The 20,026-nt window shown below is 40.0% G+C and overlaps 1 protein-coding gene across 5 annotated transcripts in view; it reads left to right on the plus strand.

Annotated features, from left to right (window-relative positions):
• Nucleotides 1-20,026, plus strand: part of SYT9 (synaptotagmin 9) — a 207,140-nt gene that overhangs the window by 82,618 nt on the left and 104,496 nt on the right. For all 5 annotated transcript variants that reach the window (XR_007518199.1, XM_049890275.1, XM_049890274.1 and 2 more), the window contains exon 3: nucleotides 3,877-4,423. Coding sequence is in view for 4 of the 5 variants with exons in the window: in XM_049890275.1 (XP_049746232.1) it covers nucleotides 3,877-4,423 (547 nt within the window). In the remaining variant the exon portion in view is untranslated. The remainder of the gene's footprint in view (nucleotides 1-3,876; nucleotides 4,424-20,026) is intronic.

Below are 20,026 nucleotides of genomic sequence, written 5' to 3' on the forward strand. Positions count from 1 at the left end.
ATGACCATTTAGAACCACCTCATCTGCAGTAGGGTGGGGGGTGGGATCAGGTCATCAAACTCTGTTCTGTATCTTTCTCCCTCTTCCTTTTGACTTGCTTTTTCTTTCCACCTCCATTTGTGCAGCCTGTGAGACTTATGGAATATTGATTTCCTACTTCCTCCATCACATCTTCTCTTTCATGTCCCAGGGCAGCCTCCCTGCTTTACTTTCTCTTTTCTCAGCCCAGAGAGCTCCAGAGGTTATGCAGGGAAGTTACTGGTTACCCTGGTTCTTTAGCCGTACTGGGCTTCTCTATTTTACCCTTACCGCCAATAATCTCTAGCTTTCTACTAAAAGGAAATTGAAAGCAATTCAAAGGGAGCCCCAGAGAGTGAGAAGAGAAGCTGTCAGGCCCTGTTACAGTCTTCGCTATCTGCTTTAAGCCACTACCTTAAAGATAGATTCAACTGTGTTTTCCCAATAGCAAGTGTCATTCTGATTGAGAGAAAAAGTGTTTGGAATGAAGCTAATAGGATAAAGCATTTGGGTAGGTAATAGTACTCATATCTATGCTTGATTTCTAAAAAGAATTTTGAAGGGATGCTTCCTGTGTATTTTGGCTCTGAGGGAATGGGATTTTGTTTTGGGCTTTGAAGTACAAATCTCTCCTTGATGCCTTCACCACCGCAGCCCCTCTGCCCGCTGGTAGTCCACTGTAGTTAGGAAGAAAGGAACAGGTAGCACCATGTTTCTCTTCTGATTTCATGCCTGAGAAACTGTACATGTGAAACAGAATATGTTCCATTGCTAAGCAGCCAAATCCATGTAATTTTAAATTAAAGCTTAAAATTACATGGGCAGCTATACGTCACAATTCTTTGCAGCTCTTTTCACGATAGCCAAAAGGTGGAAACAATCAAAATGTCCATCAGCAGATGAATGGATTAACAAAATGTGGTATATGCTTACAAAGGAATGTTACTCAGCCAGAAAGAGAAATGAAGTTCAGATGCATGCTACAACATGGATAAGCCTTGAAAACATGTTGAGCGAAATAAGTCAGGACAAATACTCTATGATCTCACATATATGAAGTAAGCAAATATGTAGAAGCCAAAGATTATTATAGGGGTGGGAGGGAGAAGAAAAGGGAAAGTGTTTGCTTAGGGGACATGGAGCTTATGTTAATGGTGGTGAAATACCTTGGAAAAGGATAGTGATAATGTTTGCACAACATGAAGAATGTAATCAATGTCACTGAATTTTACGTATAGAAACTGTTGACTTGGCAAATGTTTTGATGTGTATATTTTCACCACAATAATAATAATAAAAAAATTATATGGGCAGGTTCAGTTTTGTAAAACTGATGAAAGTTAGGATAAAATGTTGCTGTGATGAATCTAAAGCCATTATTCAGGAAACAGGTAAGTTGTTATGCAGGGAGTCTGCTCAGTGGCCACCGTGGGGGAAAAGCAGAGGGTCTAGCATCATGGCAGGGGATGGGGCTGAGTGTAGATGGAGATCCTTGGTCCATCACAGACTGGCCCAGAGAAGGTATCCAGCGGGTGTTGAGGGTGCACTTTTATTATTTAAACAGCACCACTAAGTAGGCAGCACCCGGAATGGCCCATAATAGGTGGGAACTGACTGGGGACCAGAGTATAACCCTTTTTTAAATTCAGCCTAGAGAGAAAAAGCAATTGCAAAGGGAGACAGCTGCACCATCTCCTGTGGCCTCTGCATAGGGCTGGATACTTGCTGCTACCTGCCAGTCCTTTCTGTCCCCAGAGCCCCTGCTGGGATTAAAGCTCTGTTCTCTCACAATAAAGGTTCATATTCTGAATGAAGTAATGCCCTTGGCTGTATAGCACAGAGAGCCAGTTTTAGGCACATTCACAGCATCCCCTGCCTCTTCCTCTCCTACACCCCATCAAAAAGCTTAAGCTACAGAGAAACTTTAAGATTGTGAATTTGTCTCTAAGAAATTAAAATCTTACAGCCACCTTCAGATCACATGGTTTTTGCGCATGTGAGAATGTGGGCACCTGGGATGTGTCTGCTTGCTGTGGATTTTGTTGGCTGTGACAGGTTCAAGTGCCCTTATTGTACACCCCATGGGTGATTATTGATCAGGAGGGGAGGCTATGTTAGGAAGAAGAAGAATGTTTAGTATGACAGCATCTATGATGACAAGAAACAATAATTTCAAACAAGTTTTTGAGTCTGTTAGTCCCATTTTTACACCTTTATTTCATAAAGCAGTCTTAAGAATTGAAAAGAAGACACGTTCAAATGTTTACTGTGCCTCTCCAAGTATTTACCAACCCCTCAGAGACAGCCTGGCTGTTCCTTTTCACTTTCTGGTGGAAAGGCGATTTTAATTAAGGTTATTGAGTAACTGAAGATAATACAATGTAATGACTGAACTCTGAGCTAAAAATAACCTTAAAAACAACCTTGTATGTAATGATTATTCTCCCAACTTACGAAGACCCACACAGATAAGGCAGTTTTTAAAGAGACTTCTAACCCAAACCAATGAGGTTATAGGCTAAAAGTATACTTCATTAGATAGGTAGGTGGGTAGATGGATGATGGATAGATGGACGGACGGACGGATGGATGTGTGAATGGGTGGGTGGGTGGATAGGTAGATAAGTAGATAGATAGCTGCTGTCAAGTCAACTCCAACTCCCGGTGACCATATGTACAACAGAACAAAATGTTGCCTAGTCCTGCATTATCCTCACAACCCCCAGTATGTTTGAGTCCATCGTTTTGGCTCCTGTGCCAACAGATCTCATTGAACATCTCTCTCGCCCTCACTGGCCCTCTATTTCACCAAACATGATGTCCTCCTCCAGCAATTGATCCCTCCTGATGATGCGTCCTAAGCAAGCAAGTAGGACAATGTTCTGTTATGATCCATATCAAAAGATGTTCATTGGCAAATTTTGGAAGTAGATCTTTAGGCCTTTCTTCCTAGCCTGTCTTAGTCTGGAAGCTCTGCTGAAACCTGTCCACCATGGGTGACTCTGCTGATATTTGAAATACTAGTGACATAGCTTACAGCATTGTAGCAATACCCAAGTCACTACAGTATGACAAACTGAGAGAACAGTGGTGGAGACTTTGTTAACAAATATTTTATTTGCTAATATCAGTATCCAGCCTTCTCTACCTGAATCCCTATATGCATTTATAGTAGCTCACTTTTAATTTTCATGCCCTTTAGGGTTAAACCCTACCTTCTGATCACTGATCACTATGTGGTACAACAAAAATGCAGTCACAGAGCTGTCACTTGTACCTGTCACAGTAGCACAGTCCACTGCAAGCAGACACACCCCAGTCACATACGTTCGCACATAAGCAAAAACTATGTCCTCGTGAAGAAATGATTGGATTTGGACCAGTAAGAATTTATATCCTTATGAAGCTATAAGGTAGTGACAGGAAAGTCCATGTAATTTAGAGAAAGATTCATTCTTCTTCAGACAACACTTAGCCAACTAGTCCAATTTCAAGAAGGTATTATGTGTAAAGGTGAATAATTGTATTTTTTAAACCAGTCTGTACATATCTTTACATTCCACCAGCCAAATAAGCTTCTTTAATGGCACATTAGACAGTTTAGAAAGTGCGTTAAACCTTGAAAGCTGGAGGGCCACATGTTTGTAAGTTCATTTTCTGATACCAACCCTCAATTTTGAGCCTCAGGCCTTAGGGAGAAGCCTACTCACATTGGTGATCATTTTGAATTTAGGCCAAAAAACCCTACAGATTTAAGCTTTTAGCAGAACGTAACATACCGACATCCCAGTCACAAGTTTCTGACAGACCCATAGCTAATGAGGTTATAACTTTGTTCTCTCTTGCTGTTTACTCAAGGCATAATTCAATCCGAAGACAACTCAACCTGTCAAACCCAGACTTCAACATCCAGCAGCTCCAAAAGCAGGAACAGTTGACTGGAATTGGTCGAATTAAACCAGAGTTATATAAACAGAGGTCAGTGGATAATGATGATGGCAGAAGGAGTAACAGCAAAGCCTGTGGGAAACTGAACTTCATTTTAAAATATGACTGTGATTTAGAGCAGCTCATCGTGAAGATTCACAAAGCTGTCAATTTGCCTGCCAAGGACTTTTCTGGGACCTCAGATCCTTACGTCAAGATTTATTTGCTTCCCGATCGGAAAACCAAACATCAGACTAAAGTTCACAGAAAGACCCTGAACCCAGTGTTTGATGAAGTGTTTTTATTTCCGGTTCCCTACAATGACCTCGCAGCACGGAAGCTTCACTTCTCTGTGTATGACTTCGACAGGTTCTCTCGCCATGACTTAATCGGCCAAGTGGTGGTGGATCACTTCTTAGACTTGGCCGACTTCCCCAGGGAGTGCATCCTTTGGAAGGATATCGAATACGTCACTAATGTGAGTCCAGCATTTCTTTATTTTGGGGGGCGTCTTGGTCAACATGGAGATAGATTACTTACACTTTATTTTATTTTTGGGCAAAGTATAAAAGCCCTGTCAACATGTATGTGTAGCTGTTGTTCAAAAAAAGAACCAGTTGTCATTTAGCTGACTTGGGCGCATGATGACCCCATGTCTATCAGAGTGTAACAGTGCTCCGTAAGGTTTTCAATGGCTGATTTGCTTGGAAAGATTGCCAGCCCTTTCTTCTGAGGCACCATTGGGTAGACTCCAACCTGCAATCTTTTGGTTAGTATCCGAGTACATTAACCATTTGCACCACTCAGGGACTCCTTATTGTTTCGAAACCTCCTTTTACTGTTCCAGAAACATATCTTTAACAATGTTCATTTTTAAATTTCCAGGAAGTATTCATGAAAACAGTATTAAAGATTAACATTCTCTCTTTTCTACTTTCTGATTCTTAGGTATTCCCTCAGAGATAGTAGATGTTATTAGCCCTTACCACATTTTCTTTAGAGCTTTCTTAGGTTGTTTTTGCTAAATGGATGCTGGCATCCTACTAAGTGTAGACCGCAGCTAAGGGATCGTTGCTTGACTCTCAGGTCGGCTCAGTGATAGTTGCCACGATCAGATTTTCAGCTTTAACCCTAAAAGTGAAAGTGATTGAGAAGAGTTGGCACCACATTTTTCAATGCAGAGCTTATAGCATCAAAGTTTCAAGGAAGTCAGTCTGAAAAGGAGCTACAGGTGTTGGAAAAATTAATCTATAGGAAGTCAAATCCAATTTAGAGCTCAGGAGAGGTAAGAGGTGCTATGTAGTGGGATCATACATCTATGCCTACATTTTAAACACAAGATTGGAGAGGTGATATCTTTACTCCATTTACATCTTTTTCACTATCCTGCAGAGCTGCATTGGCACTCCTGAAATACAAAGGAAAATCGATTACTTTCTCAGATAAGTCTGATGTTTTGAAGCCTTTGTTTCTTTTACCTGCCCAAATTCCCTGACACAACTTTAACTCATCCTACTTCTTTTGTTGTTGCTATTGTTTTTAAATCAGCTTCTTCATTACCAGCCCTTCCAAGGCTGGCAGCCAAAGAGACCAAGCACCACAGTCCTTTCTCAGCTCAGATGCTGATCCAGCTTGAGTTTGGAGCCCATTTCCTGAAAGGCTCTCACTCTACTCAGACAGAAGACACACAAATCTCTGCCCAGTGACTAAACACCATACTGGTCCTCTCTCATCTCCTGTCACATTTGTAAACTGGGGACTCATACACGCTTAGACTTTTCTAAGGGATACCTTCTCTTCACATGTGTTGGGTGGTGATGGTGGGCAGGGGAGTTCCTCTGGGAAAATCCAAAAATGGCCACCGTATGCAGAAGGTAGGGACAGGCCACTTCAGATTGAATAATCAGTTTAAGATTTAGTATGGGGAAAACTTACATACAAGGCAAGGTTCTGGGCAGCAGCAGGACAGGTAGATCATGCTACTTCCCCAAGTTCCAGAGATTATAAATGTTGTTATTTGGATCCAGGCTCCTTCAAGGATGTTGTGTTTCTTGCATCAAGGATGTTATGTTCCTTGGTCTCCTTTTCGCTTGTGGGAATGGGGTGTTTGTCAGGACTGTGGTCAGCTTCAGGCCTGGAGGCAGCTCACAGGTCCTGAATCAGTCACACGCTTGTTTGTCCTCCCAACATGTTACGAGCTACCAGTACCAGCTTTGTTCTGTTGCTTGGATCAGCAAAGTGTCAGATGGGATTCTGCTGGCCTTTATCGCAATGATGAGGAAAGAAAAGAAGGAGCTTGAGAAGGTGCAGAGGACAGCAGTTGATGAAACTAAGATAATTTGGGAAATTGGGGAAGGAGCAGACCTCTTTGATACTGAAAGGCTGTAATATCTGTACGCCCAAAAAAGAATACTAGGGAAAGCAAGGATTATCTCTGAACTGCCATTTCACTGCTGTATTTGTGATCTAGGATGCCTGTCATGGATTGAATTGTGCACCCCCAAAATATGTGTCAACTTGGTTAGGCCGTGATTCCCAGTATTGTGTGCTTGTCCTCCAATTTGTGATTGATGTGATTTTCCTGTGTTATAAATTCTACCTGTATGATGTTAATGAGGTGGGATAGGCAGAAGTTATGGCAATGAGGCAAGACTCAATCTACAAGTTTGGATTGTGTCTTGAGCCAATCTCTTTTGAGATATAAAAGAGAAGTGAGCAGAGAGGTGGGGGGCATGGGTAGGGAAGGCAATCTCACACCATCAAAGCAGCACCAGGAGCAGAGCATGTCTTTTTGACCTGTGGTTCTTGCACAGGGAAGCTCCTAGGCCAGGGGAAGATTGATGAGAAGGACCCTTCTCCAGAGCTGACAGAGAGAGAAAGCCTTTCTCTGGAGCTGACGCCCTGAATTTGGACTTCTAGCCTACTAAACTGTGAGAAAATAAATTTCTCTTTGTTAAAGCCATCCACTTGTGGTATTTCTGTTATAGCAGCACTAGATGACTAAGACAGTGCCAAAATCATGAGGCAGCATTAGATGCTTTAAAGAAAAAAAAACAGGCAGGCTGCTAATACTAAGAAGTAAATGACTCAAGACTTAACCTCTCACTGGGGTATTTACCAAGTCCCCTTGAATCTCGAAGCTGAGACCCTGCCAGTGGGCAAAGATGAGCCTTAGTCTTACGTCTGATCCCAGGGTAAGGTAGGGAGGAGTTGATCATACCACGTAGTATGACATCAGTTCATCTCTGTTGATAAAGGAATTTTATAAAATGGCTGGAGTGATTATTAGAAAGCACAACAGGGATCCTGCTGTGAGTTGCCTTCCAGAGGCTTTGAGAAGAGAACAATACTGAGAGTAGAGCGGCTGATAAAATCTGGAGAAGGCTGATCCCTGGTGAAGACTCATAGAGCAGTTTCCTATGAGATAAGAATATAGAGTGGCCAACTGTGGAGCCTTCGTAGCCCTGTTGTTGTTAGGTGCTTATAATGGTTATGGTTGTGTGTCAACTTGGCTGGGCCAGAACTCTCAGTGATTTGATAGTCCTATGATGGTGTGATCACTTCCATGATGAGATTTGATATTATGTGATCACCTCCATGATGGGATTTGCTGTGAGTAGCCAATCAGTTGAAAGGGAGTTTCCTTGGGCGTGTGTCCTGCATCGAATATGAGTGGATATTCTGGCAAGGCTTGTGGGCTTTTGCTCATTCTGGATCCTGCAGCTGGCTACTGTTCATCAGATCTCTGGTTCTTGGGACTTGAGCTAGCAGCTTACCTGTGGTCTTGTCTGCCAACCTTTGGAATTTGTCGATCTTCACAGCCTGTGAACAAAAGCCCTGCTCTCTGACCTGCCAATCTTGGGTTCACCAGCCCCCATGACTACATGCATCAGGAGAAACCGCTGTCCTGACGTACAAACTTGGGATGTTCCAGTCTCTACAACTGCATGAGCTATTTCCTTGATATAAATAAATAAATATGTATCCTTTACTGGTTTTGCTTCTCTAGAGAGCCCAGCCTAAGACAGTGCTCTAGAGTTGGTTTCAACTCATAGTGACCCTATGTACAACAGAATGAAACCCTGCCCAATTCTGTGCCATCCTTACCATCATTGCTGTTTGAGCCTATTGTTGTAGCCACTGTCAGTCCATCTTGTTGAGGGTCTTCCTCTTTTTCACTGATCCTCTACCAAGCCTGATGTCCTTCTCATGGGACTGTCCTTTCTGATAACATGTCCAAAGTATGTGAGACATAGTCTCGCCATCCTTGTTTCTAAGAAGCGTTCTGGTTGTACTTCTTCCAAAACAGATTTGTTCATTCTTCTGGCAATCCATCAATATTCTTCACCAGCACTATAATTCAAATGCATCAATTATTCTTTGGTCTTCCTTATTCATTGCCCAGCTTTCACCTGCATATGAGGTGATTGAAAACACCATGGTTTGGGTCAGGCACACCTTAGTCCTCAAAGTGACATCTTGCTTTTGAACACTTTAAAGAGGTCTTTTGCAGCAGATTTGCCCAGTGCAATGCATCTTTTGATTTCTTGACTGCTGCTTCCATGGGTGTTGTTTGTGGATCTAAGTAAGATGAAATCCTTGACAATTTCACTGTTTTCTCTGTTTATCATCATGTTGCTTATTGGTCCAGTTGTGAGAATTTTTGTTTTCTTTATGTTGAGGTACAATCCATACTGAAGGCTCTAATCTTTGATCTTCATCTGTGAGTGCTTCAAATCCTCTTAGCACTCAGCAAGCAAGGTTGTGTCATCTGCATATTAATGAGTCTTCCTCCAATTCTGATGCCCTGTTCTTCTTCATAAAGTCCAGTTTCTCGGATTATTTGCTCAGCATACAGATTGAATAAGTATAATGAAAAGATACAACCATGACGTATACCTTGTGGCCCTACATCACTGCAGTTTCAGCACTCTCCAGGGACTAAGTGTTTCCAGTCTGTTGTCTGACAATCCTGAATTTCTGTAGAGTTGAGGAGAACATGAAAGTATTTATCAAATTACTATCAGTGTGAAATAATTTAATTTTATCCATGTAATAAGATTGCTGTTGTTGTGAATTGCTCTGGAGTCTATTCTGACTCACGGTGACCCCATGTGGGCCAAGTAGAACTTCTCCATAGGGTTTTCAAGGCTGTGACCTTTCAGAAGCAGACATCAGGCTGGTCTTCTGAGGAGTCTTTGGGTGGGTTCAAACTACCAACTTTTTGGCTAGTAGTTGAACACTTAGCCATTTGTGCCACCCCAATACTTGTAATTAGGTTAAAGGCCTCAAAATGCTTGGTTGTTTCCTCAGGCCCACTATAAATGTTCTGAACATTGATCTAGGCCTTTGTATGGCCAGCAGGAGAGGAGAGTAGATTTTGTGAATGGAATTACAAATTATTTAATAATCTGCCATGTATTTTTTTTAAAAATTCCATTTAAAAAAGTATTATTGGGGGCTGTTTTGACTGTACTTCTTTGCATGTGACTTTGCACAGAGACTGAATGTGAAGGTCTGAGATTCACTAGGGTTCTATTTTTATAATACGGTGTGCATATTATACAATGTATTAAGGTACATTCACAGACTGATAAAGGAATAATACAATAAACAGGTATGGACCCACCACTCGGTTTAAAAATAGAAAATTGCCAGTTCTTTTGCTAACCCTTGAGTGTCCTCCCTCAGCACATTCCCTTTTCAGTCCACTCCTGCCAAGAGGAAACCACTGTCCTGAATTTTATTTGTATTGTGACGTTTATTGTTTTGTTTTGCCTGTTTGTGCTTTTCATGGCTCTTCTTTGACTCCCTCTTTTTTTTTTTTAAGTCAACATTGATTATGACATTTAACAATAGAGATGAATGAAGCTATGGTGCATGTGTCTTCATTGCTGTGTAATATTCCATTACATTAATATAGGACAAGTTAACATTCTTATATTGATTAGATATTCGGGTTGTTACTAGGCTTTTTTTTTTGTGTGTGAGTATGTGTGTGGACTGCAGGGAATATTTCTTGGCATGTCTCCTGGCTAACATATGCAATAATTTCTGTAGGGTATGTCCCTGATAGAGGTGTGGTATACACATGTTCACCTTTTCTAGGTAACGCCAAGTTCTTTTCCACAGTGGCTGTAAAGATTGATGCTCCCACCAGCGAGGTATGGCAGTTCCTGGTGCTCCACATCCTCACCTACACTTGCAGTTGCCCCACTGTTTAATGTGTGTGTGTGCGTGCCTGTGAAATGGTATATGATTTTGTATATCCTTGGTTGCCAAGGTTTACCAGCTTTTGACATGTTTAGTGATCATTCATATTTTCTTTCCTGTAAAATGCTTGTTCAGCACTTTTCTTTGTTGTTTTCTTTATCGATTCATATGTGTTCTTTATACAGTCTAAGTGCAGGTACTTTTTTGGGTATGTGTGTTACAAACACCTCTCAGTTTATGGCTCTCTTTGTATTCACCTTATGGTAAAAAAAAAAAGAGGTTCTGAGGTTTAAGGTAGTAAAATTTATCAATACTTTCCATTGTAAGTTAGCATTTTTGTGTCTTGTTTATTATTCCTTAACCTATGCCATAATGTTATTTCTCCTATATTTTCTATTAGAACTCATAAGGCTTTAACTTTTTCCAATTATGATTTTACCCATCCGGAATGAAATTGTTTGTATGGTGTGATATAGGAATCTATATTTATTTTTCCATATGGATAACCAGTTTTCTGGTATATTTTCCCAATAGTTTGCAATGCATGCTTTGTCCTATATAGATTTCCATATATGAAAAGCCTATTTCTTGATTCCTTTTTCTATCCATTGTTCTATTTGACTATCTTTACCAATAGCACAATTTATAAATTACTGTTGTTCTGTGATAAGCCTTAACATCTAGATGAGCGGATCATCCAGCCTTCCTCTTTTTCAGTTAAGTCTTGGCTGATGCTTAACTTTTCTCATAAGTTTTAGAATTGAATTGTCAAGTTAAACAAAAAACATTTTTGGAGTTAGATTGGACCTCTTTTGTGATACTGAGTCTTCCTATTCATTAACATAGTATATATCGCCAAACTGGACTTGATATATTACTTTCCACTGAAAGCCACAGCTCCAGAATATGTCTTTAATTTGCTATTGGTCTTAGGTTGTGGTTTTTCTGGGTATAAAAATTTGAAGACATAAAAATCTCAGTTACTTTGATTTCAGCATTTTCAAGCTATCGTTCCACCATTTTCTGACCCCTCTTTTGAGAAGCTGACATTTAGTCTCGTAGTTATTCCTTTGTATGTATTTTTTTTCTTTCCTTTCTCATTGCTGTCAAGATCTTGTCTTCCTCTTCACTGTTCTGCAGTTTAACTATAATATCGCTAAGCAGACATTTCTTTATATTCACTGAATCTGAGATTGTTTCCTTTTTAATCAGTTCTGGAAAATTCCCAGCTGTTTACTTCTTTCCATTTTTACAAGCATTGTCTGATGTGTATTCACATTTGTCTAGCATATTTGACAGGCTCTTTTTTCCTTCTTTAGCACACCTTCAGTTCCCTTTTTTAACATTCCATACATAGTTATTTTTATATTTTGTTTCATATAACTCCAATAGCTATAATCTCTGCAGCTCTGATTTTTTTGTTTGGCATTCTGTTGTCCCTAACTCATCATGCCTTGTTGCTTCTTGTATTTAGTGATTTTTGATGATGAGCTTATCTAGCTTGGAACTTTGTCAGAAAAAAATGTTTGAGGCCAGGCCTTAAAGTGCATTCCTTCAGAGATGATTTGTGTTTGCTTTTTCTGAGTGTCTAGCTAAATTCACCAATCTGGAGCCACTTTAAACTGAATTTTGAGCTCAGAGGTTTTTGGACAACATAAGTAGAGGGAATACAGGCTCCAAATGTGTAAGTCAAGCTCATATTAATGGTTAAAAACTGGCAGGGGAGATGTTTTTTACTTGCTCTACCTAGAGCAAGCCTCAGACAGATGCATAGCCCCAGTGTCTACTTATGCAGGGCAGAAGTTTTATTTTGTTTATCCTTTAAAGATGTGACCCTTAGGTTTGGGACTTCAGCATTATGTGGAGTTCTCCTGCCATTCTCTAAAATCTAGGTGCTAAGCCACCATGTACCTCCAGTCAAGCTCCAGCACCAGAGATTACTTACCTCTGTAGATGGATGTTTTCTTATTGTTCTGGCCACTGAATAATTCCATTTCTGTCCAGTCTGCTCGGCTGGACTCAGTCTACAAGATTAGTTGTATCTTGAGTCAATCTCTTTTGAGGTATAAAAGAGAGAAGTGAGCAGAGAGATAGGGGAACCTCATGCTGCCAGGAAAGCAGTGCTGGGAGCAGAGCGTGTTCTTTGGACCCAGGATCCCTGCCCTGAGAAGCTCCAATCCAAGGGGAAGATCAATGACAAGGTCCTTCTCCCAGAGCCGACAGAGAGAGAAGGCCTTCCTCTGGAGCTGGCGCCCTGAATTCGGACTTCTAGCCTCCTAAACTGTGAGAGAATAAATTTCTCTTTGTTAAAGCCATCCAATTGTGGTATTTCTGTTGTAGCAGGATTAGATAGCTAAGACAGTATTTTTACCTGGAGGAGTTTCTGTGAGCATCTAGTCCACCCTATTGCTGGAAACATTCTGTGCTCTATTGCTTGAATCCTGTTTGAAAAGCTGTTTTCCCTGGACTAACTGAATAATAATCTATGTATTATATGTTTGGCTTACAATTTAATAACCAGAAAGAACCTTGCAAGTCCTATAATCTAAAATCCTCATTTAGCAGATAAAACTGAGGTGGAGAGCCATTAGGAGATTCAACTAAGGTCACCTAGCTGAATAATGGCCAGGTAGGAATTGGGACTCAGTTTTTCAACAACGACTCAGTCTGTTCATGAAAAGGTGCCTGTTGGCATACTTCTCCTTCCTCTCTTTACCGGGCTTGTTGTTGTTCTTGTTAGCTGCCATTGAGTCAGCCCCTGACTCATAGTGACCCCATGTGTTATAGAGTAGAACTGCTGACTCCTACTAATCTCTAAGATCCAAGATTACATGCCACTTCCTCAAAGAACTCTTTTTTGGTTATTTACTTCTATGACACTCTTTGCTTATATCATTACTGATCATACCTTCTTTTATGTATTTATTCAATTTTCTTTCTTCCTTATTAGAGAGTTCTGTGAGTGTACAGATGATATGTCACTTGTTCACCACCGTATGGTCTGCTTCTAGCATGGTGTCTGACAGTGAGCTATTTAATAAACATTTGCCGAATAAAATGAAGCTCTCTATGAGGGGCTACTTTAGTGAGGCTCTAGAGACTGATTGGGTTGGAGGGTGTTGTTGTTGTGTGCCATTGAGTCAATTCCGACTCATAGTGATTCTGTAGGGCAGAGTAGAATTGCCCCATAGAGTTTCCAAGGAGCAGCTTGTGGATTCTAACTGCCGACTTTTTGGTTAGCAGCCTGAGCTCTTAACCACTTTACCACTAGGGTTCCAGTTGCAGGGTGTAAGGCAGAGCTAATCTTTTTTTGTTTGTTTGTTTCCTTGTTTCTCCAAAGAGATTATGATTTTATAAATATTAGCAATAAAAATTAATCCTCAAATCTTCCTGTGAAGGAACAAAATGGCAATTATTAAGTGAAACAATGATAGTTTAATTAAACTTCTCAACTACCAAAACCATATCAATCAATAATAGTGTAATGCATCTTTGTGGGGATATTATCAGTCAGTGGGAGAAAAGACAACTTCTGGGGGGAGGTCAGAGCTTGGGAGAACATGAATTTCGTGGTCTGGATAAATGTTGGCTTCCAGGACTATAATCTTGGTATTTTTAGTATACCACACTCATTACTGGCTCCCTGACAAATTGGCATTGAACACGTCAGGAATGTCTTTCTCTGTGGCCCTCTTAGAAGCTGATTCAGAGGCTTAGGTGGTTTCTCTGGGACCTGTTATCATCTCAACTAGTCTCTGATTTAGAGGAGATGCCACAGTTTCCACACGGTAACAGACAGAAATCAGGAGGCTCTCTTCATGCCCATATGGATCTCAGTTCAGAAAAAGGTAGTTTACAACAGCATAGATTTCTTTTAATGTTCAAAATTTTAAAACCTTAGGCTTCCAAAAAATTTGATTTTGTGAGTCATTGCAAGATCCATTGTTTTGTAGTGACTAATTGGAGAATTTTCCCATCCCATCTCCTAGAACCCTGGGGCCATTCTCAGACTTAATGTAGTTGAACAGGTGGAACCACACAAGAGAGTATATATATATATTCAGGGAGGCCCAGGGGGCTTGCCCCTCACAGTCGAATACAAATGGGGCAGGTAGACTCTGTGACTGAAGAAGTTTAAATTGAGTTCCGCTTCATTCAGTTGCACCATAAGTCATATTATTATCATGATTTTGTGGCTCTGTCATATTCAGTGATATGCTAGTGGATGTTTAACAACTTATTAGCAAGAGAGAGAGCCCTGATTTGTAGCATTTGCTGATTTCTGTGGTGTAAATACCCTCAGCAGAGCTAATTCAAGCTAATAATGTAGCGTCACTGAAGTATATATATGTATACCGAAGGTGGAATTAGTAAAAGATGCTCACAATAGGCTCTTACAGGCTGGTGCCAGCCTGTATTAACCAGTTTCAGCCACCACTGCATGTAGTGCTGAAAATGCTAAGGGCTGATGGCTTAACTGATCCTAAGGGATCAACAAATAAAACCCCATAGAAAGCACTGGTTTCCAAATGACCATTGGGAAGCCAATTTCCTTCTATGATGTGGATGTGGGTAGAGTCTGTCCATCACTAGGGTCTAATGAGCTGTGTTCTTATTGTCTTATCATTTTCCCCCTCATGATCTCTCAGACATGTTATCCCCTTAAGGTCTGGGAAGTGAAAAATGGCAAAACTGTGGGACAGAACACCTGAAGGAAAGGATTAATGAAGCTACAGTTTTCTGACAAAGAGATTTTGTTAGCTTTTATCCTAGTGTGGGTTCCAGGACAAAATATTTGATTTTTAAATGAACTATATGACACATACAAAATAATATATATTTATATTTTATTATTATATATATTTATATTTATAAATAATAACAAATTGCACATCAGTCAATTCAGAGCATAGCTGAAGAAAGAGAACATTATCAGTCTCTTTGAAGCTCCCTGTGTGCCTTCCTCTGTCCCCAAAAATCTACCCCAGTCAATATACTGAATTTTTAAACTATAATTCCCTTGTTTTTTAAAAATTGTTTCACACCATAAGAATATGTTGTTTGGTTTTGCCTGTTTTTAAAATTCATGTGAATGAAATTGTATATGTTCTTCAGCAAACTGCTTTTTGTGTTCAATGTTATACATATGAGAGTCATTTTTGTTCAGGTGCATAGCTGTAGTTCTTTGTTTGCAGGGGTGTTTAAGATTTTGTTTTATGATATATCATTATTCATCTAGTCTCCTTATCAATGGATATTTGAATTAATTTAAGTTTTTGCTATTTCAGAAAATGCTGTTATAAACTTTCTTGTACATATCTCCTGAACATATGCAAGGATTTCTCTGGGGGTATACCTGGAAATGAAGTTGCTAGATCAAAGAAAATTATATTTCAAAGTGGTGTAAGCAATTTACAATCCCACTATTAGTGTATGAGCCCCAGTTGCTCTGTATTCTTGCCAACACTTGATATTGTTATACACTCTAAGTCTAATAATTTAAGCACAGATTCTTTTGAGTTTTATATATTGTAATTTGGATATATTTCTACCCTTTTATATTGTGCTAAAGGAGCCCTAGTGGCACATTAGTTAAGCGCACTCGGCTGCTAACCCACAGATCAGTGGTTGAAACTCATGGGAGAAAAGACCTGGCTATCTGTTCCTGTAAAGATTTCACCCTGGGAAACTTTATGGGACAGTTTTACTCTGTCATATAGGTTCATTATGAGTCAGAATCAACTCAATGACACACAACAAAAACAACATACCGTGTTTTAGTCCTGAAATTTTTTTTCCTTCTTTTGAATTGAGCTTTCTCTCCATTTCATTTTGTCCCTACTCCTAACTTACGAAGTATATCCTCAATTAAGAGGTTCCCTAAAAATTATAACATGGCTGGTTAATTTAAGAAAGCAAAAAGTTAATCGGTATATTGACCCTCTTCCAAAACTATACTTAGACCTTAGAACTTCCGGTTCTTATCACCCCATTCCAGATTCCATGATATTTTCCAGTGTTTTACTTTTGTCTTTCCCTTGCTTTTAATATAAAAATATTTTATATAGTCAATGATTATTTAAATTTACCATGTATTTACCACTTTTCTTTGTTCACTGTTTCTTTAGACTTTCCTTCTAGATTATTTTCTACGTTTCGTACATCCTTGAGAAATTCCTCAATAAAGGAAAGGGCCTATTGATGTTAAACGCTCTCAGTTTTTGTTTGTCTGAAGATGTCATTATTTCACATTTATAACTGAAAAAATACAGGTACACAATTCTTGTGTTAGTAATTGTATTTTTTCTCAGCACTTTAAGATATTCTGTTGGCTTCCTTGCCTCCAAGCTCTTGCTTTTGATAAATAAGCCGAAATTTAACTGTAATACCTTTTTCATTTCTCAATGCCTGGTTTTAAGACTTCTGTTTGTCTGCAGTTTGATGGTGATATGAATGGTGTGCATTCTCTTTGAATATTGTCTCTCTCCAAGACTTTTTATTTCTTTTCTTTTGGAAATCCTTTTAGATATTTTTAGACCTGCTTACCCTATCCTCCATGTTTTTTGTTTGTTCATTGTTTTTTCTATTGCAGATACCTTCTGGGCAATTTCTTTAGATCTGTTTTTCAGTTCAGTAAATCTTCCTTTAGCAGTTTCTAATCATCTGTTTAACAGTTCCATTGAGTTTCATATTTCAATTAATGTAATTTGCATTCCTAGAAGTTTTACTTGATTCTTTCTCAAAGTCATTCAGTCATTTGTAGAATCACTTGATCATTTTTCACTTTTTTGCTGTATTCTTCTTTTATTGCTTTAAACATACCAAACTTATGTAATATTTTCTGTGAGACAATTACAATATATATAATTCTAGACATCACTTCTTCATTTGAGGCATAAAGAAAATGGCAAGGAAAAGAGGTAATACTATCCACCTCTAGGATACTTTCCCATCATGAAAGAAAAAGCTTCCCTAGAAGTTATACTGCTCTCTTCTGCTTATTTCTTATTAGCCAAACCTGTATCATATAACCATCCTCAAGTTCAAGAAAGATAGTGAAAACATGTATTTAGCTTTTTTAGCCTCTGTGCTGGAGCCCTGGTGGTGCAGTGGTTAAGCACCAGCTGCTAACCAAAAGGCCGGCTGTTCAAACCCACTAGCTGCTCCACAGAAGAAAGATGTGGCAGTCTGCTTCCATAAAGATTACAGCCTTAGAAACCCTATAGGGCAATTCTAATCTGTCCTATAGGGTCACTGTGAGCCAGAATCAGCTCGGTGGCAATGGATTTGGTTTTGGTTTTTATGCTGGAATGTGGCACAGGTGAAGAGGTTAGAAATGTACGTTAAGTTAGCTAGTCTATAGTGTCTGCCCCAGTGGCACAGAAGGAGATGCTCAGGAACCTATAATTGAATCGGAGTCTAATCTGCAGTATCCCACCTAGAAAACTAAGATGCACAAGAGGGAAGACAGGGCATTTATAACTGCTCATGCATGGTGGTAGTAAAAAGCAGACTAACAATCAGTTTTATTGTTGTTTTAAATATTCTGTAATATAACCCCTTATTGTATGCACCCAGAAAGGACTGTTCCCACTGCCCCAGCACCACCCTTTAGTACTGGTAGAACAACTTCATCTGTCTTGAATTATGAGAATAAACAAAGCCCATAATAAATGATAAATAGGATAGCAGATGATCCGACTTAATAAATTTGAAGGGAAGTGTGTTGGTTAACAGGATAATGTAATAGAAACAAAGAGTTGGTTGAAATTGAGTATCTTAAGTGTTTTTCTTTAATCAATTTTCATTGCAGTTTTGCAGTCTTTACACTTTAGCACCTTTTACCCATTTTTGGATCTTTCCACTTTTTTCCTACTTTCTTGTTTCTGATTCACTGCAATTACTTCTGCTATGAGTTGTTAGTAAATTGAAATGCCGACATAAGCTGAGTGTTCAATCTAAAATGGATTAATTGTATTGTAGTAGTAGGCTAGCAGTATGTACAGTGTTACTCCATTTTTGTGGAAAAAATAATACATGTGTTTATAAAGATGTAAAAACATGTGCAGAAGAGATGGCAGAGATGTTTCATTTTGAGGGCTGACTCTAATCAACTGGTGGCAGTTGACTAGTGGGCTTGTGTTAAGTAGGCTTTAGAAGCAATATCAAACTAAAACCAAAGCAAACCTCTTGCTGTTGAGTCAATTCTGACTCACAGCGACCCTACAGGACAGAGTAGACCTGCCCCATAGGGTTTCTAAGGAGTGGCTGGTAGATTCGAACTGCTGACCTTTTGATTAGCAGCCACAGCCCTTAACCACTGCAGCACCAGGGCTCCAGAAGCAATACCAAAGCTCAGCAAATGAGAGTTCCGGGATTCAATAGCAAGGCCTGCCATAGGTTTTGGACACCCAATTCCCTTGTCTTGTTCCAGCTAATTTCCTCTAATTGCTCCCTCGTGTATTTGTTCTGTACACATACTATCCTCTCTGTCTGCAATGTCCTTTTATCCCCACTCCTCTGTTTAACTAAATGTTATTCATCTTACAATTCCTACATTAAACCATCGCCTCTTTAAGAAAACCCTCCGTATATCTACCCAGAAGAGATTAGGTGCTCCTTATTTGCTCTTTAAATATCCTGTATCTGCCTCTTTACAGCAATTATTACATTAGATCGTATGTATTTATCCCTGCCTACTGGACTAAACTGGAGTCCCTGGGTGGTGCAAACAGTTACATGTTTAACACGTAGCTGAAAGGCTGGTGGTTTGAACCTACCAGAGGCTCCTTGGAAGACAAGCCTGGGTACCTGCTTCTGAAAGTTCACAGCCTTGAAAACCCTGTGGAGAAGATTTTCACTGGACATATGGGGTCTCCATGAGTTAGAATCTACTAGACAGCAACCAGCAACCCTGGACTGGACTAGTTGATCACTGAGGACAAGGTCTGTGACTGTATGCTCAGTATTTGACCTAAGAGGTGGACAGGAAATGCTTTTGGAGTGAATGAATGAGCAATCGAAATGAAAATAGCTCCAATATCGTGATAAGTTGGATGCCCTAGAAGCAGAGGCTGAGAGAGATTCTTATGCAAGTGATTGATTGAGGAGCTGGTTTCCCATGAAACCTGTGGAGAACTAAGTGAAGCAGGATAGGTTAGGGGAAAGAACTAAACACAGATTTGGATTCAGCTAATGCCTGTCTTGAGCCTAATGCCACAGAGAGCTCTGGAGCATGAAGGACACCTCAGAGGTATCCCACCCTGATACAAGTAGAATGGCCCTTTTACCCTGTACTAGTTTGTCATTGGCAGCAGGCTGCCCTGGGGAGAGCATGTAATTTGCCAGCCATTTTTGAGGTGGTTCCCACCAGCTGAGGAGAATTCTCTTGAGAAAGATGCAGCTATGAGCTACTAGTAGCCAACACTCACAGGAGCTAAGGGACGGGTGCACCTGCCTGGTAATAGGGATGTAGGCAGGGTATAACAGTGTGATAGAACGAAACAATTAGGGAAATGTTATGGGAACACAGGAGCGGCTGTGACTCACGTGAACTCCCGAGATGTAGGGAAACTATGAAGAAGGAGAGAAGAGATCCTCTTTCCCTGCCCCCAGCTCATTCCTTCCTTAGGCAAGAGTGTGCTGCCTTGACATGTGCCCCAAAGGCAGGTATCTGCTTGACAAGTTGGAGCTCCTGAGAGGGAGGCTGGCTTGGCAGGGAGCTGAAGTGGACTCCACTTGAGTCCTCCTCACACAGTTATACTACTTCACAGCTGAGGAGATGGCGGCAGCTATATGAAAAAAAAAAAACTACAAACCTGGACCAACTGAAGGAGAACTTAATAGAGTTGTCAAGGACAGCAATTTC

Source organism: Elephas maximus, chromosome 7, assembly GCF_024166365.1.
Source record: "Elephas maximus indicus isolate mEleMax1 chromosome 7, mEleMax1 primary haplotype, whole genome shotgun sequence".
Classification (NCBI taxonomy): Eukaryota; Metazoa; Chordata; class Mammalia; order Proboscidea; family Elephantidae; genus Elephas; species Elephas maximus.